The sequence below is a fragment of the Carassius carassius genome, chromosome 43, assembly GCF_963082965.1.
Source record: "Carassius carassius chromosome 43, fCarCar2.1, whole genome shotgun sequence".
Taxonomy (NCBI): domain Eukaryota; kingdom Metazoa; phylum Chordata; class Actinopteri; order Cypriniformes; family Cyprinidae; genus Carassius; species Carassius carassius.
The window spans coordinates 24,243,152-24,261,405 of NC_081797.1; the positions used below are offsets into that span (position 1 = coordinate 24,243,152).

At 37.7% G+C, this 18,254-nt stretch overlaps 1 protein-coding gene across 2 annotated transcripts; it reads left to right on the top strand.

Annotated features, from left to right (window-relative positions):
• Window positions 1–1,384: 1,384 nt before the first annotated feature.
• Window positions 1,385–16,408, top strand: LOC132124631 (anoctamin-9-like). 2 transcript variants are annotated; one of them, XR_009426790.1, is made up of 21 exons: window positions 1,385–1,644; window positions 2,898–2,972; window positions 3,388–3,510; window positions 3,933–4,075; window positions 4,460–4,509; window positions 4,635–4,702; window positions 5,366–5,445; window positions 5,556–5,690; window positions 5,893–5,986; window positions 6,526–6,586; window positions 6,665–6,747; window positions 8,537–8,641; window positions 8,742–8,909; window positions 9,095–9,131; window positions 9,227–9,338; window positions 9,566–9,623; window positions 9,740–9,837; window positions 12,713–12,909; window positions 14,579–14,718; window positions 15,955–16,102; window positions 16,200–16,325. XR_009426790.1 is itself a non-coding variant. In XM_059535740.1 (21 exons), the coding sequence occupies exons 1-21, from the start codon at window positions 1,615–1,617 to the stop codon at window positions 16,324–16,326; spliced, it is 2,145 nt and encodes a 714-aa protein (XP_059391723.1). In that variant the 5' UTR covers window positions 1,386–1,614; the 3' UTR covers window positions 16,327–16,408. The 2 variants fall into 2 exon arrangements, 1 of the variants encoding a protein (XP_059391723.1); XM_059535740.1 differs by having other exon boundaries at window positions 1,386–1,644; window positions 14,579–14,731; window positions 16,200–16,408.
• Window positions 16,409–18,254: the final 1,846 nt, after the last annotated feature.

Genomic DNA, 18,254 nt, shown 5'->3' on the forward strand with positions numbered 1-18,254 from the left:
TTTTCTTAGCTTGTGTTAATCATTATACACAACACATTGCATATGTTGAACAACAGCAACAATAAGAGACCATAAGTAACACGAGAACAGCTACTAACACCCGAATCAAAACTAACTCCTTTAAATGTGGCCTGGAACACGGGCTAACTAGTGCCTCTCAAAGGTTTTTAGTCGCGTTCCCCTTTAAACCTAACAAATATATATGATTTTTTTGAGTATAGAAAGTGTGGAGTGTAAGGATGTAAACAACTATTCATGTGTACTTGGTCTTGATAGATGATAGGTAATAAATCAATATTAAAATATTAAATTAATAAACACAGTTCACTAGTGTGTAATGATGAAAGTGTAAGTATCAGGGTGCTTTTGTTATATTCTGGAATAGCCTTCCTGATAATGTTCGGGACACACTCTCTCTGTTTAAATCTAGATTAAAACACATCTCTTTGGTCAAGCATTCAAATAATGCATCTCATAATCTTAAACTGCAGTTGATCAAATGCACATTATTAATCTTTAGCTTGGGTTAAACTAATGAATTCTGCTGTTTGTGTCTCTGTTTTTGCTTCAGTCTGGATCCAGAAGAGCTGAGAAGAGATGATGCTGACCCTGAAACAACAAACACAACTTCCACATTCTGCCATAAGTGTGTTTGCATCATATAATAACTGCTGTTCATAGGGTTTATCATCTGTTTGATTACATATTTACTTGATCTTTCAGAAAATGTTTATCATATGTATGCAAAATGAGTCACCACTACCACTAAATAATATAGAAACATTAATTTTCTGTAAAGTTGCTTTGCAAAGATTTGTATCATAATAAGCACTATACAAATAAACTTGAATTGAATTATAGTGATGTAAGATGCTTTTGTAAAGTTTCAATAGGTAACAAACTAAATAAATAAGAATCAAACAAACAAGTATGGATGAATAAATGAACACACACACACACACACACACACACACACACACACACACACACACACACACACACACACACACACCGCTGCAGCGGCTGCACAGCCCTTAACAGAGGTTTAACAGAGCGCGTGCTTCCACCTGTTGGCCACACCTCTAAGTGCACGCAGATTCAGAAAGGGACTTGGGTTATGATTTTCATTTACAATAAACTGTCGTCGGGGCCACAGGATGAACGCGATCATTCCTAAGGGTAAATTAACGGAATTTTCTACGCGCGCGCGCACACACACACACACACACACACACACACATATATATATATATAGATATATCCTTTATTTTTCTTTAGTGACTTACAGAATTGTTGTCGTTGTTGTTTTAATAGAAAAGATAACAGGAACTTCTCTAGACGCATCTGTTTGGGTTATTGCGCTCTTATGATGAGTTTTGTTATCCGACGCAAGCGCACGTTTCGTGACGTCACGACAGAGTAATCCGGCCGCATTCCTCTGCTTTAGTGTCAGTGAAGCCAACAATAGCCGTTTAGTTCCTTGTCACAGCACGGAAGTCAGTCTGAGTTTCGCATGTATCTTCTGTGGGAACGCTTAGCTCTGTAATGGCGAATGATTAAAGATTCGTCTGGACGTGAATCCGGCGCAGCTGTCACACACCTGGAGCCAAGAAGATGAACCGGACACTGAGCCCCCGGAGACAGGTGAGAGACCCCCTCCTGACACCTGTGTCACTGACCAGCTCTTCTTAGTGCTTCACCTAAAGCATGAAAACTGAGAGCCAACAGAACCTGTGACTTGAAGACATGTTGTGTCTGCAGGAATTAAGCTCCAGGAAGGATGTCTGATCAAAATATGGAAATATAGATGTTTAATGTGCCTGCCAGTGCCAGATGAATTTTATATATAGTTTTAATAACCACAGAGTGGTTCCTTGTTACCAGTGATTCACTACAGAATGAGTTTTGTTTTGCTTTTGTGACACGAATGAAAAGATTACAGAAATAGTTTGTGAACAAATCAGTGTGAGCAAGGCAATATTAAGCTCATGCAACATTGATCTCACTAACAATGATTTTCCCTCATTGTGGTGTTTTAGAGCAACAGCTAAAGTTTAATATAGATAAAGATAAAGCAAATATCACCCGGACTGAGGACCTAGTGTGTTGTGAAGGTAAGGGAAGTAACCTCCACTAACCCATGAAGAGGCTGAAGATCACGGAGATCAAGGTTTGATTGACGGCCTGAAGCAGGTTTATTTGTCTGCAGCAGCTGTCATGGAGAAGCAGTATCTATAGACACAGTACCTGTGTTTAGGTCACGCCAAGCATCACAAAACGCTCTGTCGTCTTTCATTACCAATCAAAACACTTGCTATTGTTGTGTTGCTGTGGGACGTTTACACAGCTCTGAGCTCCTCTGATTCGATGGAGAGAACTTGCATTGACACAGTGGCTCGTATCTAGGTATGTGGACTATACAACAGCTATTAAAAAGCAGAAATGACGTGAACCCCCATGAATTGATAACTTTAGTCAGCATGAAGGTATTTCTGGCATTCGTGGGTATACTCTTAAGAAAGGTTACTTGGTTTCACAACCATCTTTAAGATCAGTCAGGAGATTGTGGGTGGTTATTCAGAGCTTCCCAGAACTTTCCCAAATGTGTTCATTTTTATTTCAGCTGTTGGTAATGTGCACAGAGCTGCATCTGTGTCATTATTTCACATTAGAGTGAGAATGCAAGGTCAGAAACTGATTGAAATGTAAATGGACGAGTTTGATACTGATCTAAAGGGCATTTCTGTGCCAAAAATAGCTGAAATGTCTTTTAACATTCTTTACAATAGTCTTTTTTTTACACTCTTACCGTGTTAAGAACATGACTATATCTCCACCTGTTTATCTTCTTGTAAATGAGGTGATTGCTCTGAACTGTATATATCGTGTTGTTGCAGGGGAGCATTGACTTTTTGGAAACCTTCGGAGTTGTGAATGAGAATGGCATTGAAATCCCTCCAATGCCCCCAGTGGTAAGACCTGTAGCTCACCAATGGTGAAAATGCATCTTTTAATTGAATACATATTTATATTGTCAGTGGAACAAAGGATTGGAAAATATATGGCCTTTGGTCTGACATGAAAAATGATGAGCCTTCAGTGTGATTTGAGAATGTTTTTAATACTATATGTTTTGGATCATTGCAAAGAAAAGAAAATCTGATATAAAAATAATATATATATATATATATATATTGTGGTCTCATTTTATATCCCACTGTACATGATTAAATTGTTTATAGCACATATACACAAAGGAAAGTCATTACAATGAGGTGAATGTTATATAATTGTATGCATTTATATAACTGGTATGTGTAAGTGTACATGTTTTTATGCTAATATAATAATTTCTTAACAACACTTTGTTTTTCTTCTGGACGTCAGCATCCTCCTCTGACCTTCGATTATGTTCTAGTGGCAAAAATCTCAGAGGACAAGAACAACCACATCTTCAGAAAGCAGACAGCTTTCATTGAAAAATTAAAGAAGAAGAAATTAAAAGTATATGTAAGTGAGTTTTTCCAGTTTTGAGTTCTTGCTTCAGGTATTTTTAAATGTAGTACATATTTAATGTCTTGATACAAGAAGAGAATATCCCACTTTTTTTATATGGAAGTGTAAGTAGTTGTTGTTTCCCTATAAACGGGTTGAAAACCTTGTGTAACTGCTGTGTCAGTGTAAAACTGCGGTTCTCTTTTACACAGTTTCATTGCTCAAACATTGGTCTAGCAAGTTAGCAAGACTTGGCAGTGCTTAAATATACCACTAGAAATATTACTTTTATTAGGACAATTAGAGTTCAAAACTATATAAATGGCACTGCTTTATTATATTGTTTGGGGATTGGTACTAATAATCAAGCTCCATAACTATTGTCAAATATGTGTGCTTTACTCTTTGTTATTGGTGATTTTTTTCTTTTATTTAAGAAACTTGGAGATGATGATGACAAGGTGTTTTATTGCATCCGAGCACCACACAATATTTTCGAGACTTACCGGTATCTCTTGAAAGTGTCTGACGCCTGTAACTGGAGCTGTGAGCAGCAGGGAACCATACCTCAGTCAACCAGGTAATACATGTACACCAACACACCCTGAAAAACACTTCCAGGACATCACACAAACAGCTCTCTGACCGTTTGAAGACCTCAGGAGGCAAAAGCATAGAGTTGAAGCTTTTAACAAATGCAATTTGTGATTTGCATAATTTTGTAGTTTACGGTTCAGTGTATATCCTGTGTGCTCCTGTAGCTCAATTGGTAGAGCACTGCGTTATCAAGCGCAAGGTTGTGGGTTCGATTCCCCGGGAGCACATGATAGGTAAAAATTGGTAGCCTGAATGCACTGTAAGCCAAAGCGTCTGCTAAATGCATAAATGCATAAATATCAACCAACTGACAGATTCCTGGCCGATACATTATATCACACATTAATATACTGTGGCTCTGTTTTAGGATTCGTATCGTTGATTTCATTCTGAATCACACATACATTGAATCAGATGGTGAGTAACTGTTTGATTGCTAGACTGCACATTCATTGCATATTAATTTTCAGTACATTACTGTATTATGCTAGCCTTTGTATGACTTCTCCAGAAGTGCCTTCTCCTGTTTTCCTCTCTCTTAGGTGTTTCAGAATATCTGCCAGATCTCATGAAAAAAAATGTTTTTGAGACGCACTTTTGTTTACACGAGGTTTGATTTTATTTTATATCCTCTCGCTCACAGCATTTTCTACATCTGTCATACAGAGTCCACACTCCAGATTAATTATATGCAGATGTATTTAACTGTGTCTTAGGCTGATGATTGTACATGTTTCATCATTTTGTACTCAAAGCACTGCAGGGAAATGATCTGTTGACCAGAGTTGGGTATAACACATTACACAGTAATGAGCTCAGACGGGAAAGACTGGACCTTGTGTTGGTTTCATGTGAATTACTTTATCAGAGAGTATTTGTTTCAGTATGACCTACTTCGTTTTGTGTGGCACATTTCAGAAAGAAGTTCAAGGAGACAGAGCACACCTTGTTTGTCTTATTAATTTTACAAAAGCACAAGTGTTTTATTGTAGTTGCAAGTGTATACAAATGAAAGTAAACCATTTTCAACGTTTCAAATGATGCATTACTCTTACCTGTATATACGATCAAAAATGATCATACAGAAAAGAGTGTGAACGTTTCGCTGTTATCAGAATGAAAGGGATCATTCAGGTTGTTATTTTTATACCCATAATTTTTTTTCAGTCAATATTAAATTACTGAAAAAAATATTTTGTAGTTTATTTTTTTTAAGCTTGGATAAACAAAAAATAAACAAAAATAGCATTAATTTGTGCCCTTTAACTTTTAGAAAAGGGAGCAAAAGGAATTGAAGCAGAGCTGGGCTCGATGGTCTGCTTGTTTCAAAGGGCAACCCATAACTAACGTCAGGTTCTCTGATTTCACTCATTCCCTTCTGTTTGCTAGAGACTTACTCTCATTCTGGCATGAATTGAAAGTATATTTGAAGTTTTCTTGATGGATTTACTGTGTATTGTCAGAAACTACCTCGGTGAGAAGGTGGCTCTGTATTTCCTGTGGCTGGGCTGGTACACATTTCTCTTGATTCCTGCTTCTCTAATTGGTGTCGTTGTGTTCCTGTACGGCTTAGCTTTTTACAACTCAAGTCCTCTCATGTGAGTAACCTAATATTAATAAATGTCAGTGTTTGATGTTAAGGATATCTTTGTTGTCTTTTGTTCAATTAACAAACAAACAAACAAAAAAGAAAGAAAGAAAGCATTGGTTTGCCATTTAATATCTAATGTAAATTATGGGTCCTGAAGTAAAACCAGTTGGTCTGTTTGTGTGTGTGTGTGTGTGTGTGTGTGTACACAGAAAAGAGGTGTGCCAGTCAAATGTAATTATGTGCCCTCTGTGTGATAAAACATGCCGAGTGTGGGAGCTTTCTGACACCTGCATGTATGCAAAGGTACTGTACTTTTTTTCCATTTACTGGGCACTGACACAGTCACATATTTACATATCCAAACATATGCAGTATACCATGACACCCACTTACCAGAAGCATTCAATGCCCTTTCACATGATTTACATCAGGGCTTTAACTCATTGCTACATATTAACATGTGTTGCTACATAACACATATGAAATAACTCCTTAGCAGATCTGAACAGGTGGAGCTGGGGAGGTGGAGGGTTTGTGAGCACGCTGCAACTGGCTGCCAAAGCAGTTAAAACCAATGGGCTGCACCATTTGAATAATGACTGTATATTAACAAAAGCTCGGAAACAAGTAGTAAATAGTAATGTCTGACACATGTATAAATGTTTTTTGTTTGTTTGTTTGTTTTTTAGAACACATTACTTTGCTTTGAAAGTTCTATTAGTGTTCCTGGAAGAACGTTTATTCAAAACTTTAAAAGAATCTTGTTCTTGAAAATGTTCCTTGTTAGCTGCATGGGCCCCTTTGAAAATAAAGGTTAAACTATTGCAATATGTGTCTTGCAGGTGAGCCTTCTGTTTGATAATGAGGGAACAGTGGCGTTCGCCATGTTCATGGCAGTGTGGGGTAAGTTCAACAGCTCTAACCACATTTGAGTTGAAGTGAGTCAGTGTTATGTGTCAGATGTTAATGTCTTGTGTGCAGCTACTGTGTTTCTGGAGTTCTGGAAGCGTCACAGATCCTCTTACGTGTGTGCATGGAAGGTCTTTGACTGGTGTGAGGAAGAGGTATGAACAACAGTCTCAATAACAACCAACATTAAATACATTGATGCTTTTTATTAAGTTAGAACAGCATTGGCTCCGCTAATTTTCAGACTTTAAAACTTTTAGCGCATGGCTTAAAAAGACTTGCAATGGTTAGGTTGAGGATGGGGTTGGTTAGGTGCTCAAAAATATCTATGAAAGTATGAATATAGAAAAATTGTTTCTAAAGATAATTTTCAAATACATGCAAAGATTTAAAGACATCTTGATCTGGGAATATAGAAGTGAATATAGATGAATATAGAAAAATTGTTTCTAAAGATAATTTTCAAATACATGCAAAGATTTAAAGACATCTTGATCTGGGCCCGGTTCCCCGATAACTTTCACTCTTAGCGCGCTAAGAAGACATCGAAAGATATATCTTACCAAAGTTGTTGATGTTTCTAAGTGTGTTCCCCGAAGTGTCCCTTAGGAAGCTTCTTAGCACGCTGCCTCTTACGTTACAAGAGCGCTGTCCCGAGTGAAGGTGCTGAATTTGCTCATGAATCGATTTTCCACTTCACATGAAGGTGCATTACAGCGTTAAGAAAGACAACACTTTCTATGCAAATGTCACATTCCTCAAATTATTACAGTAACATTTATTTTAACATAGTTTAAGTTATCAGTAGAATATAGACTATAAATTAAATTATCAAATGGTCAGTAATATGTTCACACGATAGGCTATGTTGTGACGGTTAGACGAACCGGGTATCCCTCGCTAACCATCCACCCTCCTTATCCCGTTGTGCCGCTTTTTGACATGGGTTTAACGACTTATGAAAATTATATAATACACTTTTATATTAATGGCAAGGTACTTTACAATCAGAATTGATTGGCAAGCAGCTGCAGTTACTTCTGTTTAATGCGGTATTGATTGCAACTGGTTTATGTTTTTAATAAAAAACAACCTATCTACAATGAACAGAGAGAGAGAGAGTTAGATACAAAATATGCTGGGGAAGCAACGTAAACAAGGGCACCAAGCTTCTCGTCAGGGAACTTGAAGTGTTGCTGGACCTTGCCACCAAGTCGAAGATCACACTCCTATGGTCCACTATAACCTGCATGTTTATGGTCGCGTATCCCTTTCGCGATATTTCCTCCCGATCAATCACTGATGGATTACCGATAGGGATGAGTGTGCCATCTACCAGGTGTTTGCCAGATTTTAATTATCAAAAAAATGATTGCCAATTCGCTTTAATTACAATACGAAAAAGCCTAGGCTAATTACCACCTTATTAGTTCTGTAACCACATAAAGTCAACTTCATGAGTCTTATTATGAGTTATTATGAGTCTTAAAAAATAACAGAAAATCATTGTTGAGCCACAAAATTGTCAACATATCATAGTTTTACTTGTACTTCGCTGCACTGGTTTCTAAAGACTGCTGTACAGTAGCGTCATGAGCTCAAATAACACTAAGAGAGAGCTACGAATGGTCCAGACCAACCTTACGAAAGTGTGACTTACAGAAGATATACTTAGCGTACGAACGTGTCGGGAACCGTGCCATAAGGTTAAGAGAGAGGTTAAGGAATAGGTTAAGAACTACTTAGCGATAAGAACGTTTTGGGGAACCGGGCCCTGATGCGTAAGGTAAACAAATGAAAGTAATGCAGTTCCCCTTCGAGGGAACTCCCGATGCTGTGTTGATTTGATGATGCAGCGTCTCGTTCCCTTCTCAGGAACTACAAATATGAAACATTTAGTGTGGTTTTATAACATGTGATTGTGTATGTCCTTGGATCACGCAGGAGGAGCTGATTCTGGAGATTGTAAATAATGCACAGTGTGAACCCAAGATGGACAGGCACTCTTATCTGCGCTCCACTATAGTACTGGTTTTAGTCACTCTCATGGTAAGAAACTGATGGCGTGCGGAGGTGACTTTACTCTCATAAAAAAGTTTTAATTCATATACGCATGGTTTAACTGGTTTCTGTGGTGCTGTGTCTTCAGTTGCTGGTCATCATTGGTCTGACTCATGTCCTGGTTGTGTGTCGAGTGATTGCAACTGTGCTGCTGGCTGAAAACAGTTCTTGGAATGTCATTACTGAGAATTCACAAACAGTTGCTGTGATGCTCGGAGCCGTGCTTCACTACATCACCATCACCGTCATGACTCGGGTAAAAGCTCACAAACCTCTGTCAGAGAACAGATGGTTGTCTTAATTTAGTTTTAATAAAGTCTCGTTTTGATGTATATCCTATTTAAACAAGTCTGGACAGAACCATGGTTTTGGAATATCGGAGCATTTGCCTCTTTTCGTCTGATGACAAAAGTTGTAACCATGTACAATTATTTTATGCAGGTCAATTGTACAGTAGCTATGAAGCTGAGTGAAATAGGTCAGTGGAGCAAGGTTTTTGGATTTAATTACCAAACATTTTGACTGTAAACCATATTTGTTCATTATATACATGCTTTTTTTCCTTGCTTACAGAGAATAAGCACTCCCATGCTGCCATTGAAAGGAGTTTCACAGTCAAGATGTTCACATTCCAGTTCTTTACAATGTTCTCCTCTCTCATATACACAGCGTTCTTTCTGGGAAGGTAGCCTGGAAAAATTGAAAAGTTATATTTTTACATATATTATATTATATTATATTATATTATATTATATTATATTATATTATATTATATTATATTATATTATATTATCAGTCTATGCCAGATACAGCACAAATAATCTTAATTTCTAACAGTTTTACTGGAATAAAAATGTACTTAAACCAAAGAGCAAAGTAATAGTGAGCACTGGACATTCTTTTGTGTTTTAGGATCAATGGTCATCCCGGAGGGTATGTGAGGATATCTGGCATATGGAGACTGGAAGAGGTGTGGCTGTTATCATTTTCTCTACAGTGTGCTATAAAAAATGCATTACTGTGTTCTGTGTTTCACTCTTTCTTGCTAATTTTATAATTGCTAAAAAATCATCCTTTTCAATTCAGTGTCACCCAAGTGGCTGTCTCACAGATTTGTTCATTCAGATGTCTGTTATCATGGTACTTAAACAGACCTTCAACAATATCTTTGAATATTCTGGTCCGTAAGTAGAACTTTTTTTATTTGCTTTTCATTATTTAACACTGAGGCTGGAAAACAATAACTTGTTCAAAACTGAAAGACGTTTTTAAAAAGTACATTATTTTGTGTATTTGGTGTAATGTAATGGTGTTTATGTGGTTTAAGGTTAAAAAAACACATTATTTTCCACATAATATAAATTATTGTTGCTCCTCTATGCCCTGCCTTTCTGAAACGCATTGATTTTTCATCAAAGATCTTTGCTCTGAAAAGCGAAGTGTGCTCTGATTGGCCAGCTATCTGTGCACTATGATTGGACGAATACCTCCAGCATGATGGAAATGTTACTCCCCTATTATCATACTTTGATGCTGATTCCCCCCACGCGACGAGACAAAACTAATAAAACCCATTACAAACAAGGCATTTGTTGCATGCAGTTGGGACATAATTACTCATTGTAATGACTTATACTGTCTTTTTTATACGTTGGGTTGCGTTTTGCGCCGTGTAAACATAAAACCATGTCTGCATTTGTGATCGGAGAAACAACAAAAATAAGCGCTACTCTACACTGCTCAAATCTCACGTTTGAATCATCAGAGGCGAATCCTTAAAATATAAAAACATACTTACAGGCTGTGAGTCAGAAGTGCCAGAATGTCCTTGCAAAGTTGGAACTGCCCCACTTTATGGAAACCTTTGTGCACAGACGGCATTGTAGTCTTCTCTCCCAGGATCAGGAAACAGTCCTCTGTAAATTGCGTTGCACATATCTGAATATTTGGGTTGAACTGTTCTGGAACAGTGCTGTAAATAAAACTTAAACACTGATTTCTAGTTGTGTCCTCATTTGGAAGGTCAAACAAAAAGTAGTTTCACTTTCACGACAAAACACACAGTGACTCCACAACATGGCAGCAGCGGCAACAGCAAGAATCAAAGTTACGCCTCCTTTCTTTGCATGAACATTTGGGCAGCATTATGCAAATCTTCCCACACAGTGATGTTTATAAATCAGTAATATTTAAATCAATATATTGTTTTCTGTAAGTGAGTAAACAAGATGATTTTCACATAATTTAGAAAGAAAAATTCTAGGCTACAAGCAGGGCTGTCGCTAGTGGGGTGCAAGGTGGTGACGATTATAGGGGTCCACGGCTGAGGGGGGGCCCCACACGATCTCAACCGACTAGCTGAGGCCAGCCTAAAAAGATGCTCAGGACAGTTGACGGGCCACTGCTGCGCATCGTCACGACAGCTTATCTTTTTCACATTTTTTTAAGCATTATTACCATTAAAACTAAAGCATCAAAACACAAGACACGGAAAAGCTTAACAGAGTTATCTAAAACTGGGACCAAAAATTATTCAGCACCTTATAAAGCACCATGTATTGCTTATTACCACTTATTACTTATTAATGATCAAGACGAATTTGTTCTGACACAGTTTAACTCTAAATTCTTGTCATATTTTATAATCATTTTACAAGCGATAGCAAATAAACTGTAATAATGTGAGAAATGTTTAAGGTGTCTGAATAAATGTAGGTTTGATTGTATATTTCATTGTTCCACTGAAGACTATCCAGAGCTATTTTACATTTAATTATTCGGTTTCTGTACCTTGACACCTACAAACTTGAAAAAAAAAAACTAAAACACTTTGTAAATAGCACAAATAAATAAAAATGAACGAACATACAAATTAAACAATTTCAAACAGGGCCCACTGCACAACCTTCACCGGGTCCCTGCTGACCCCAGCTACGGCCCTGTATACATGCTCCAGTTCTCAAATTTCCCGGGAACCAATGTTCTGTATGTGTTGTATGGCCTTATTCAAGTGATTAAACATTTTTAGTTTTTCACTAAGTCAAGTCAAGTCAAAGTCACCTTTATTTATATAGCGCTTTAAACAAAATACATTGCGTCAAAGCAACTGAACAACATTCATTAGGAAAACAGTGTCAATAATGCAAAAATGATAGTTAAAGGCAGTTCATCATTGGATTCAGTGATGTCATCTCTGTTCAGTTAAATAGTGTCTGTGCATTTATTTGCAATCAAGTCAACGATATCGCTGTAGATGAAGTTACCCCAACTAAGCAAGCCAGAGGCGACAGCGGCAAGGAACCGAAACTCCATCGATGACAGAATGGAGAAAAAAACCTTGGGAGAAACCAGGCTCAGATGGGGGGCCAGTTCTCCTCTGACCAGACGAAACCAGTAGTTCAATTCCAGGCTGCAGCAAAGTCAGATTGTGCAGAAGAATCATCTGTTTCCTGTGATCTTGTCCTGGTGCTCCTCTGGTGCTCCTCACAAGGTCTTTACAGGGGATCTGTATCTGGGGCTCTAGTTTCTAACCACGCATAACATTTTTTTTTCTCAAAAACACAATCATGTACATACATGCTGCTCACATATTATTATTATAGCCCAGTTTGTGCTGATTACAGTGAGATTAGACTTTAGCCATTTAGATGTTTATGAGCAACTGAAAAAAAGAACAAATGTCAGGGCATGACAAAACTTCTCCAGGCCCCAAAAATACCCTTAGACTCCAGAGGGTTAAATAAGGCATTTTAGGAGGACGTGGAACACTCTTAACTTTTATAAAGTATATCTCTTTGGATTTGAGACTTTAGTCTTTGCAACTTTAGGGATCTTATCTATGCACAAACAGCTTGTAACACTCCAAAGGGAAACGAAAATTTGAAATTGCGTCTTATGAGCCATTTAATAGTGTCACTTCTACACTGGTTACACAAAGGAATGCACATTTACTAGCGGAAGCAAGATAAATAAAAATCATTTGTTTTAGTTAAGGGACCTGAAACAGAATCAAGCAGATTTTCTTTATGAACTTTGTGTCTTTGTATCTTCGTTCCACAGTTGGTTTAATCGGTGGTTGAAGAGGAAAAAGACCCAGAAATTTAGGAGAAGGTGTTTCAAATGCTATAAGAAGGAGTGTATGTATGCCAAGGAAGGATCTGAACTCTGTGAGAACTGCAAACTCGAAGAAATCCACAGAAACTACAGCCTGATTAAAACCGATCGCTTCAGCCTCTTTAATGAGTTCTTGGAAATGGGTACGGATCTTGAAAATATACTTAAAGATACAATTGTAATTGTCTTGGACTTGGGGGTGTGCTCTTTTGATGTGGGCCAGCAATAAACACCCCTCAAACTAACATATAATTGTAAGCTAACATCCACTCAAAACACCCAGCCTGATCTCACAATCAAAACGTACATATTTAGACATAAATTACAACTGACCAATACGTATGTGCCTTTACGTATTTACAGTTTCGTTTACGTATTATCTGGATGTAATTACATGTTCAATACGTATCTAAATTTACGTAAAAACAACCTCAAATACGTACAGATAGAACGTATTCTCTGACCAGTCAGTTATCCATAGAAATTTGCTCATGAAGCTGCTTTTCAATGCGTATCTGATTATTTTTTTTATATTTATGTATATTTTCCCTTTTTATAATTATTTTTATAAATGTAAGATCCCTAAACCCCACCCGAACCTTAACCTACCCATTTTATAAAGAATGTTAAAAGAATAAAACATAATAAAACACAATTTTAGCAACAATATAACATTAAAACGTTATTTTGAGCCACTAACGTTAATCCTACACCTAAACCTACCCATAACCATTTCTTAAAACTACATAACGTTACTGTTATAAATAAACAAATAACAGACAAGCAAATGTAACGTTAATCTTTTATTTTTTGCGAATATCTCAAAAGTGGTACCAAAAGTAGTTCAAATGATAATGAGTTCCAGTCGCAGTCCTTTCTGGAGCTAAGTTTTTATAGGGTACAGAGCAGAATTTAATTTATTAATCCGTGAAATTATGAATCTGTCTTCTCTCCGTGAAGGCGCACTGGCTTTCAAATGTCTATCAACTGAAACACGGCATGTCGCAATCTGTGACGAATTTGGTTAGAACCAATGAGATTTCGATATCAGTGCCGTAAACCATGTCGTAACGTTTCTCGAGGGTGGCGCACTGGCGCTATTTTCAAATTCGAATAACGAGCGCGGGCTTTGACGGTCGCTGTTGCTGAGAATGAAGATGAAGATCGATTGATAAAGAGCTGAATTTGGATATGTTCCTTGCAAACATCTGGATTCTAAAGATCTGGAGTACAGCAAACAAATAAAATGGATGTGATGTTTTATGCTGTGCTTTTGTGTATCTATGGTTGTATTGTCAGTCATTGGATAGGAGAAAACATTATGTAATCCCCCGAAAGGAGTTTGCAGCATTAAGTAGATGAGTAAACTGCTTTCAATAAATTCAATAAAAACATGTATTGATATGACCATTAAATACAACAGATTTAAATCATTAAAGCCACGATTTTAATATTAATACATGGGAATTCATATACATTCACACTTTACGTTAGATTATTTACGTTTTTTAGCTGCTAACACGTAAGTATTTGTACGTTTTACTGCTATAAATACGTCAAAGTTGTACGTTTTTATGTTCATGAAAACGTAAGGAAATGTACGTATGGTAGAACCACATTTAACGTAAAAATACACACGTATTCTCATGAGATCACGTTGAAACACCTTAGCAATCACACTCTAACCACACACAATAACCTAGCATTGTTGTAGAGATTTGCATGAAATCTTTTATTACAAAGCGTTTGTTTTCTTTGAAACACAAACATACAGTATCTGATTTTTGCACTGTCCTTTTCTCCCCTCCTTAGTGATCCAGTTCAGTTTCACTACCATCTTTGTAGCTGCATTTCCTTTGGCTCCATTGCTGGCTCTTCTAAACAACATCATTGAGATCCGATTGGATGCCATTAAGATGGTCAGCCTTGAGCGCAGACTAGTGCCAACGAAGGTCAGTGATATTGGTAAGAGAATATGAGGTTGATCCCTATGATGGCTTTTTCCGCCATACATTATTTTTTCCTGTAAATTAGAAATTTTCCTCCTCCTAGTCTGATTTTTTTTCTGCAATTCTGATTGAAATCTGATAGTCTGGATGACAACGAACTACATGAAATTGCAAATCTGATTGAGCTACATTCATATGTGGTTTGGAATCCTATTCAGATTGCAATCCTGAAAATCTGTTTGTCAGATTGGATTTAGCATCGATTTTTCACGTTATCGCGCCACGTAAAAAAATAAACATCTCCGACATTTGCATGTTTTGTAAAAACATACTGAATATCTTTGCAGAAACAATCTTGTTGTTGTAGAGTGCAAGTCAAGTGGAAAAAGAGAGTATAATGTTAGTATTCGCATCTCTTTGAGTTTTGAAACCAGAAGAGACAGCAGACGGATAAAGTTGATCATTCCATCCTAATGCGTTTCTGCTGCTTCCTCATAAGATGAAATAAAATCCTGCCTGACGGCAACATGTTGTAAGGCTGATTATACATGGGGCAACTTTTTGAGCAATGTTGTCGGGCAACTTTGGGCAATGTTACTGTCATCAGGCAACAGGTAAGACACAGGGCCTACACCCGATCTAAAGTATCCAGATAGATATTGGTTATGTGAACAGTTGCGATACCTTGTATGGACAGTCAGGCATCTCGACTGCAATCAGATATGCACACAATTGGTTTTGAGTTGACATCAACCTTGTTGATCAGTCATGCCATTTCCAAAATAATGCACAAATTAATTTGTCGAAGCACTCCAAAGTGGACGTGAGGCTATAGACAGCAACACTTTGAACACTTTGAGCAACACATGATCTGAGGTTACCTGTACAGTTTCAGTACAGTGCCACATAGTGGTCAGGAGATGTGAAAATTTGCTCTTTTTGCTTAAAACTTCTGAACTGTTTTGCCAGATATCACAAGACTATTCTCCGTACATTTAAAGCAGTGTGGTGAGATTTAAAGGTACACAATTTTGTGCTTGTTAATTGCTGCTTGCAACCACATTTTAAGTTGCTTTTATCAGTTTGAACAGCACACTTCAGTGCAGACTATGAATCGGTCACAGTATAATGTAACTTGGCAAAGAGACTTGAAATCGAAAGATGGCAGCAAACATCAAGAAAGGATGGAAAATGGTCGTGGAAAAGATGTGTATATATGACTCTTTTTTATGATTTCAGGTGTTTGGACGGATGTGCTTGAGGTGATTGGTGTGCTTGCAGTCATTGCTAATGGTCTGGTCATTGGTATATCCTCTGATTTTATTCCACGACTGGTTTACCAGTACTTCTATGGGCCTTGTGCCAGCGGCAGTGCTACTGGCATTGAGTGAGTTGATATTTCAACATGATATTTCACTTCTGCGTGATCAATATATTTGCAGCAGCACAAGTGTGTCTTTTAATCTTCTTTGTGTGTTTCTCAGTTGTATGGCTGGATACATAAACAACACTCTGTCCATTGCTAATATAAGTGATGAGAGAGTCAGGGATGATTTCAGAAGTGTTCAAATGGTCACTTACAGTGGCATAAATGTGACACACTGCAGGTAATATTACTAACCTTTCTAATAATCTATCTGTCCATCCGTTTTTAATCTAATGCTTAAATGTTTTAGGGGGTAGACTATTCAGTAGAGAACCAGTATTATATATGTTGAGCAACATGAAAATGACATAAGCATTTGAAACAGCAGACAAATCCAAAGTTTTGTCATGGAACTCTAGATGGTGCAGTCCAATAGGCCACACACAATAGCTGTGTTTCCACTGTCGAGCTCAAACCGGCGTGCTAGTGCGTGCCAGGGCCAGTCGCATTTCCACTGTCACTTCCAGGGCTTGTTCATGCCTCGTCGGGGCTTCCTCGGGGCAAACGGCCAGGGTTTTTTGGTCTGACCTTGGGCCAAAGTGGGCCAGCTGGGGCTAGAGGAGTGGTTATGAACAAAGGAGTAGTGTCTCGGAGTCTGGAAAGCTCAGTGCTGCAGATCATATCAGAAAGATAACAGCTATAACACCAGCAATAAACACTTTTTTTTTTTTTTAAATTTGAGCTCAAAACTCACTTTCAGTCAGCAGGAGTCTTTGCAATAACTTGATCTGATGTGAATTATAATCACCAAACAAGGGAGAAATATTTATAAATGATGCAAAAGACTGTGCACGCTAAACATTAACATTACCATAGTAAACATGGTAAATGTGACCGTTTACAGAAATCAGACGTCAGCTTCTTATTCTCTATCACAATCGTGTATTTATTTAGTAACTTATATTATCTGTCATAAGTCTCATCTCGAGAGTTTAGCTCCACGTAACGTAGTTTTTGTTCGGGAGCTTTTATAAAAATTGAGATATTATCATTCATTCTAAATGTGACGTATTGGCTACAAATAAAGAGAAACAGACTCGACTGACTAAGCAGGCTATTTTCATAAGCGTTAAAAATAAACAAATAAAAAATATATACATTTATTTCTGTGTGATTAATTTTGAGTCCTGATAAATTAAATCAATATGATCAATGTATCACATATTCTATAGTAAAACATCGATGCTTTTGAATTTAAATATTTAACAAAGCATGCTTTTATCATGTTCGTTTTGTGATCGTGCATGTTCCTAATATTTGGAGAAAAACGGCACTCTGTGTGTAATATTGGTTAACATAGATATTAAATTATATAAATATGAAATATATACAGGGGCATATTTGAATTCTGAGGCATTAAGACTAAATCACGTGCACAAGCCTAATCTACTAGACTACATCACGTAGTGCCTGCGTGCACAGAATGGGTGTGTTTTTGTTGTAAAGTGAGATGCATACTCGATAATATCAGATCGTTAAATCAACAATTACGATATCATAGACTACATATAACGCACACCCTACAGCACTGGCCCGATCGGGCAAGTGACCGTTCCGTTTACTGTCCCGAGCGTCATTCACACTAGCCTCGGGTAATCAGGCAGTCCTTATTGTCGAGCCCCGGAAGGGCCCCTCAAGAGGTAAAGCCCAGGGGCCCCTTAAGGTCCTTTCACACTGGACGCGATTTTGACGCGCGAATAATTCACGCGATGGTTTTATTTTTTGATCAGCTGTTTGTGTAATGAGTGCTTTCACACCGAACGCGAATGTGCTGAGGCGAAAAAACGACTTTTATTTTTTCCGCTTCGATGTCGATTTTTTTTTACTTTTGAGGCGACAAAAAGGCTTCAGCCAATCACATACAAGGAAACAAAGGTGACGTCACAGCAAAAATGACGGATCTTCTGATTACTTGTGTGTGTGTTCTATGGGCTGATGTTTTTAAGAGGACAGCTCACCTTAAGCAGACTGCCAGACGCTGCTCCGGATCAATTGGTTCCCTGAAGTTTGTGGTTTGTCTCGTAAGATGCGGTGCCACTATCTGAAGGAGCTCCTCGAATTGTCCCACAGACATCCGAAAGTAAGTGCGGAACCGGCCATGATAAAGTTTTAG

Coding starts and splice junctions, on each gene's coding strand:
- LOC132124631 (XM_059535740.1), top strand. CDS start 1,615: ATGAACCGGACACTGAGCCCCCGGAGACAG. Junction 2,973..3,387: donor TCCCTCCAATGCCCCCAGTG/GTAAGACCTGTA, acceptor TCTGGACGTCAG/CATCCTCCTCTGACCTTCGA. Junction 9,624..9,739: donor GCATATGGAGACTGGAAGAG/GTGTGGCTGTTA, acceptor TTTTCAATTCAG/TGTCACCCAAGTGGCTGTCT.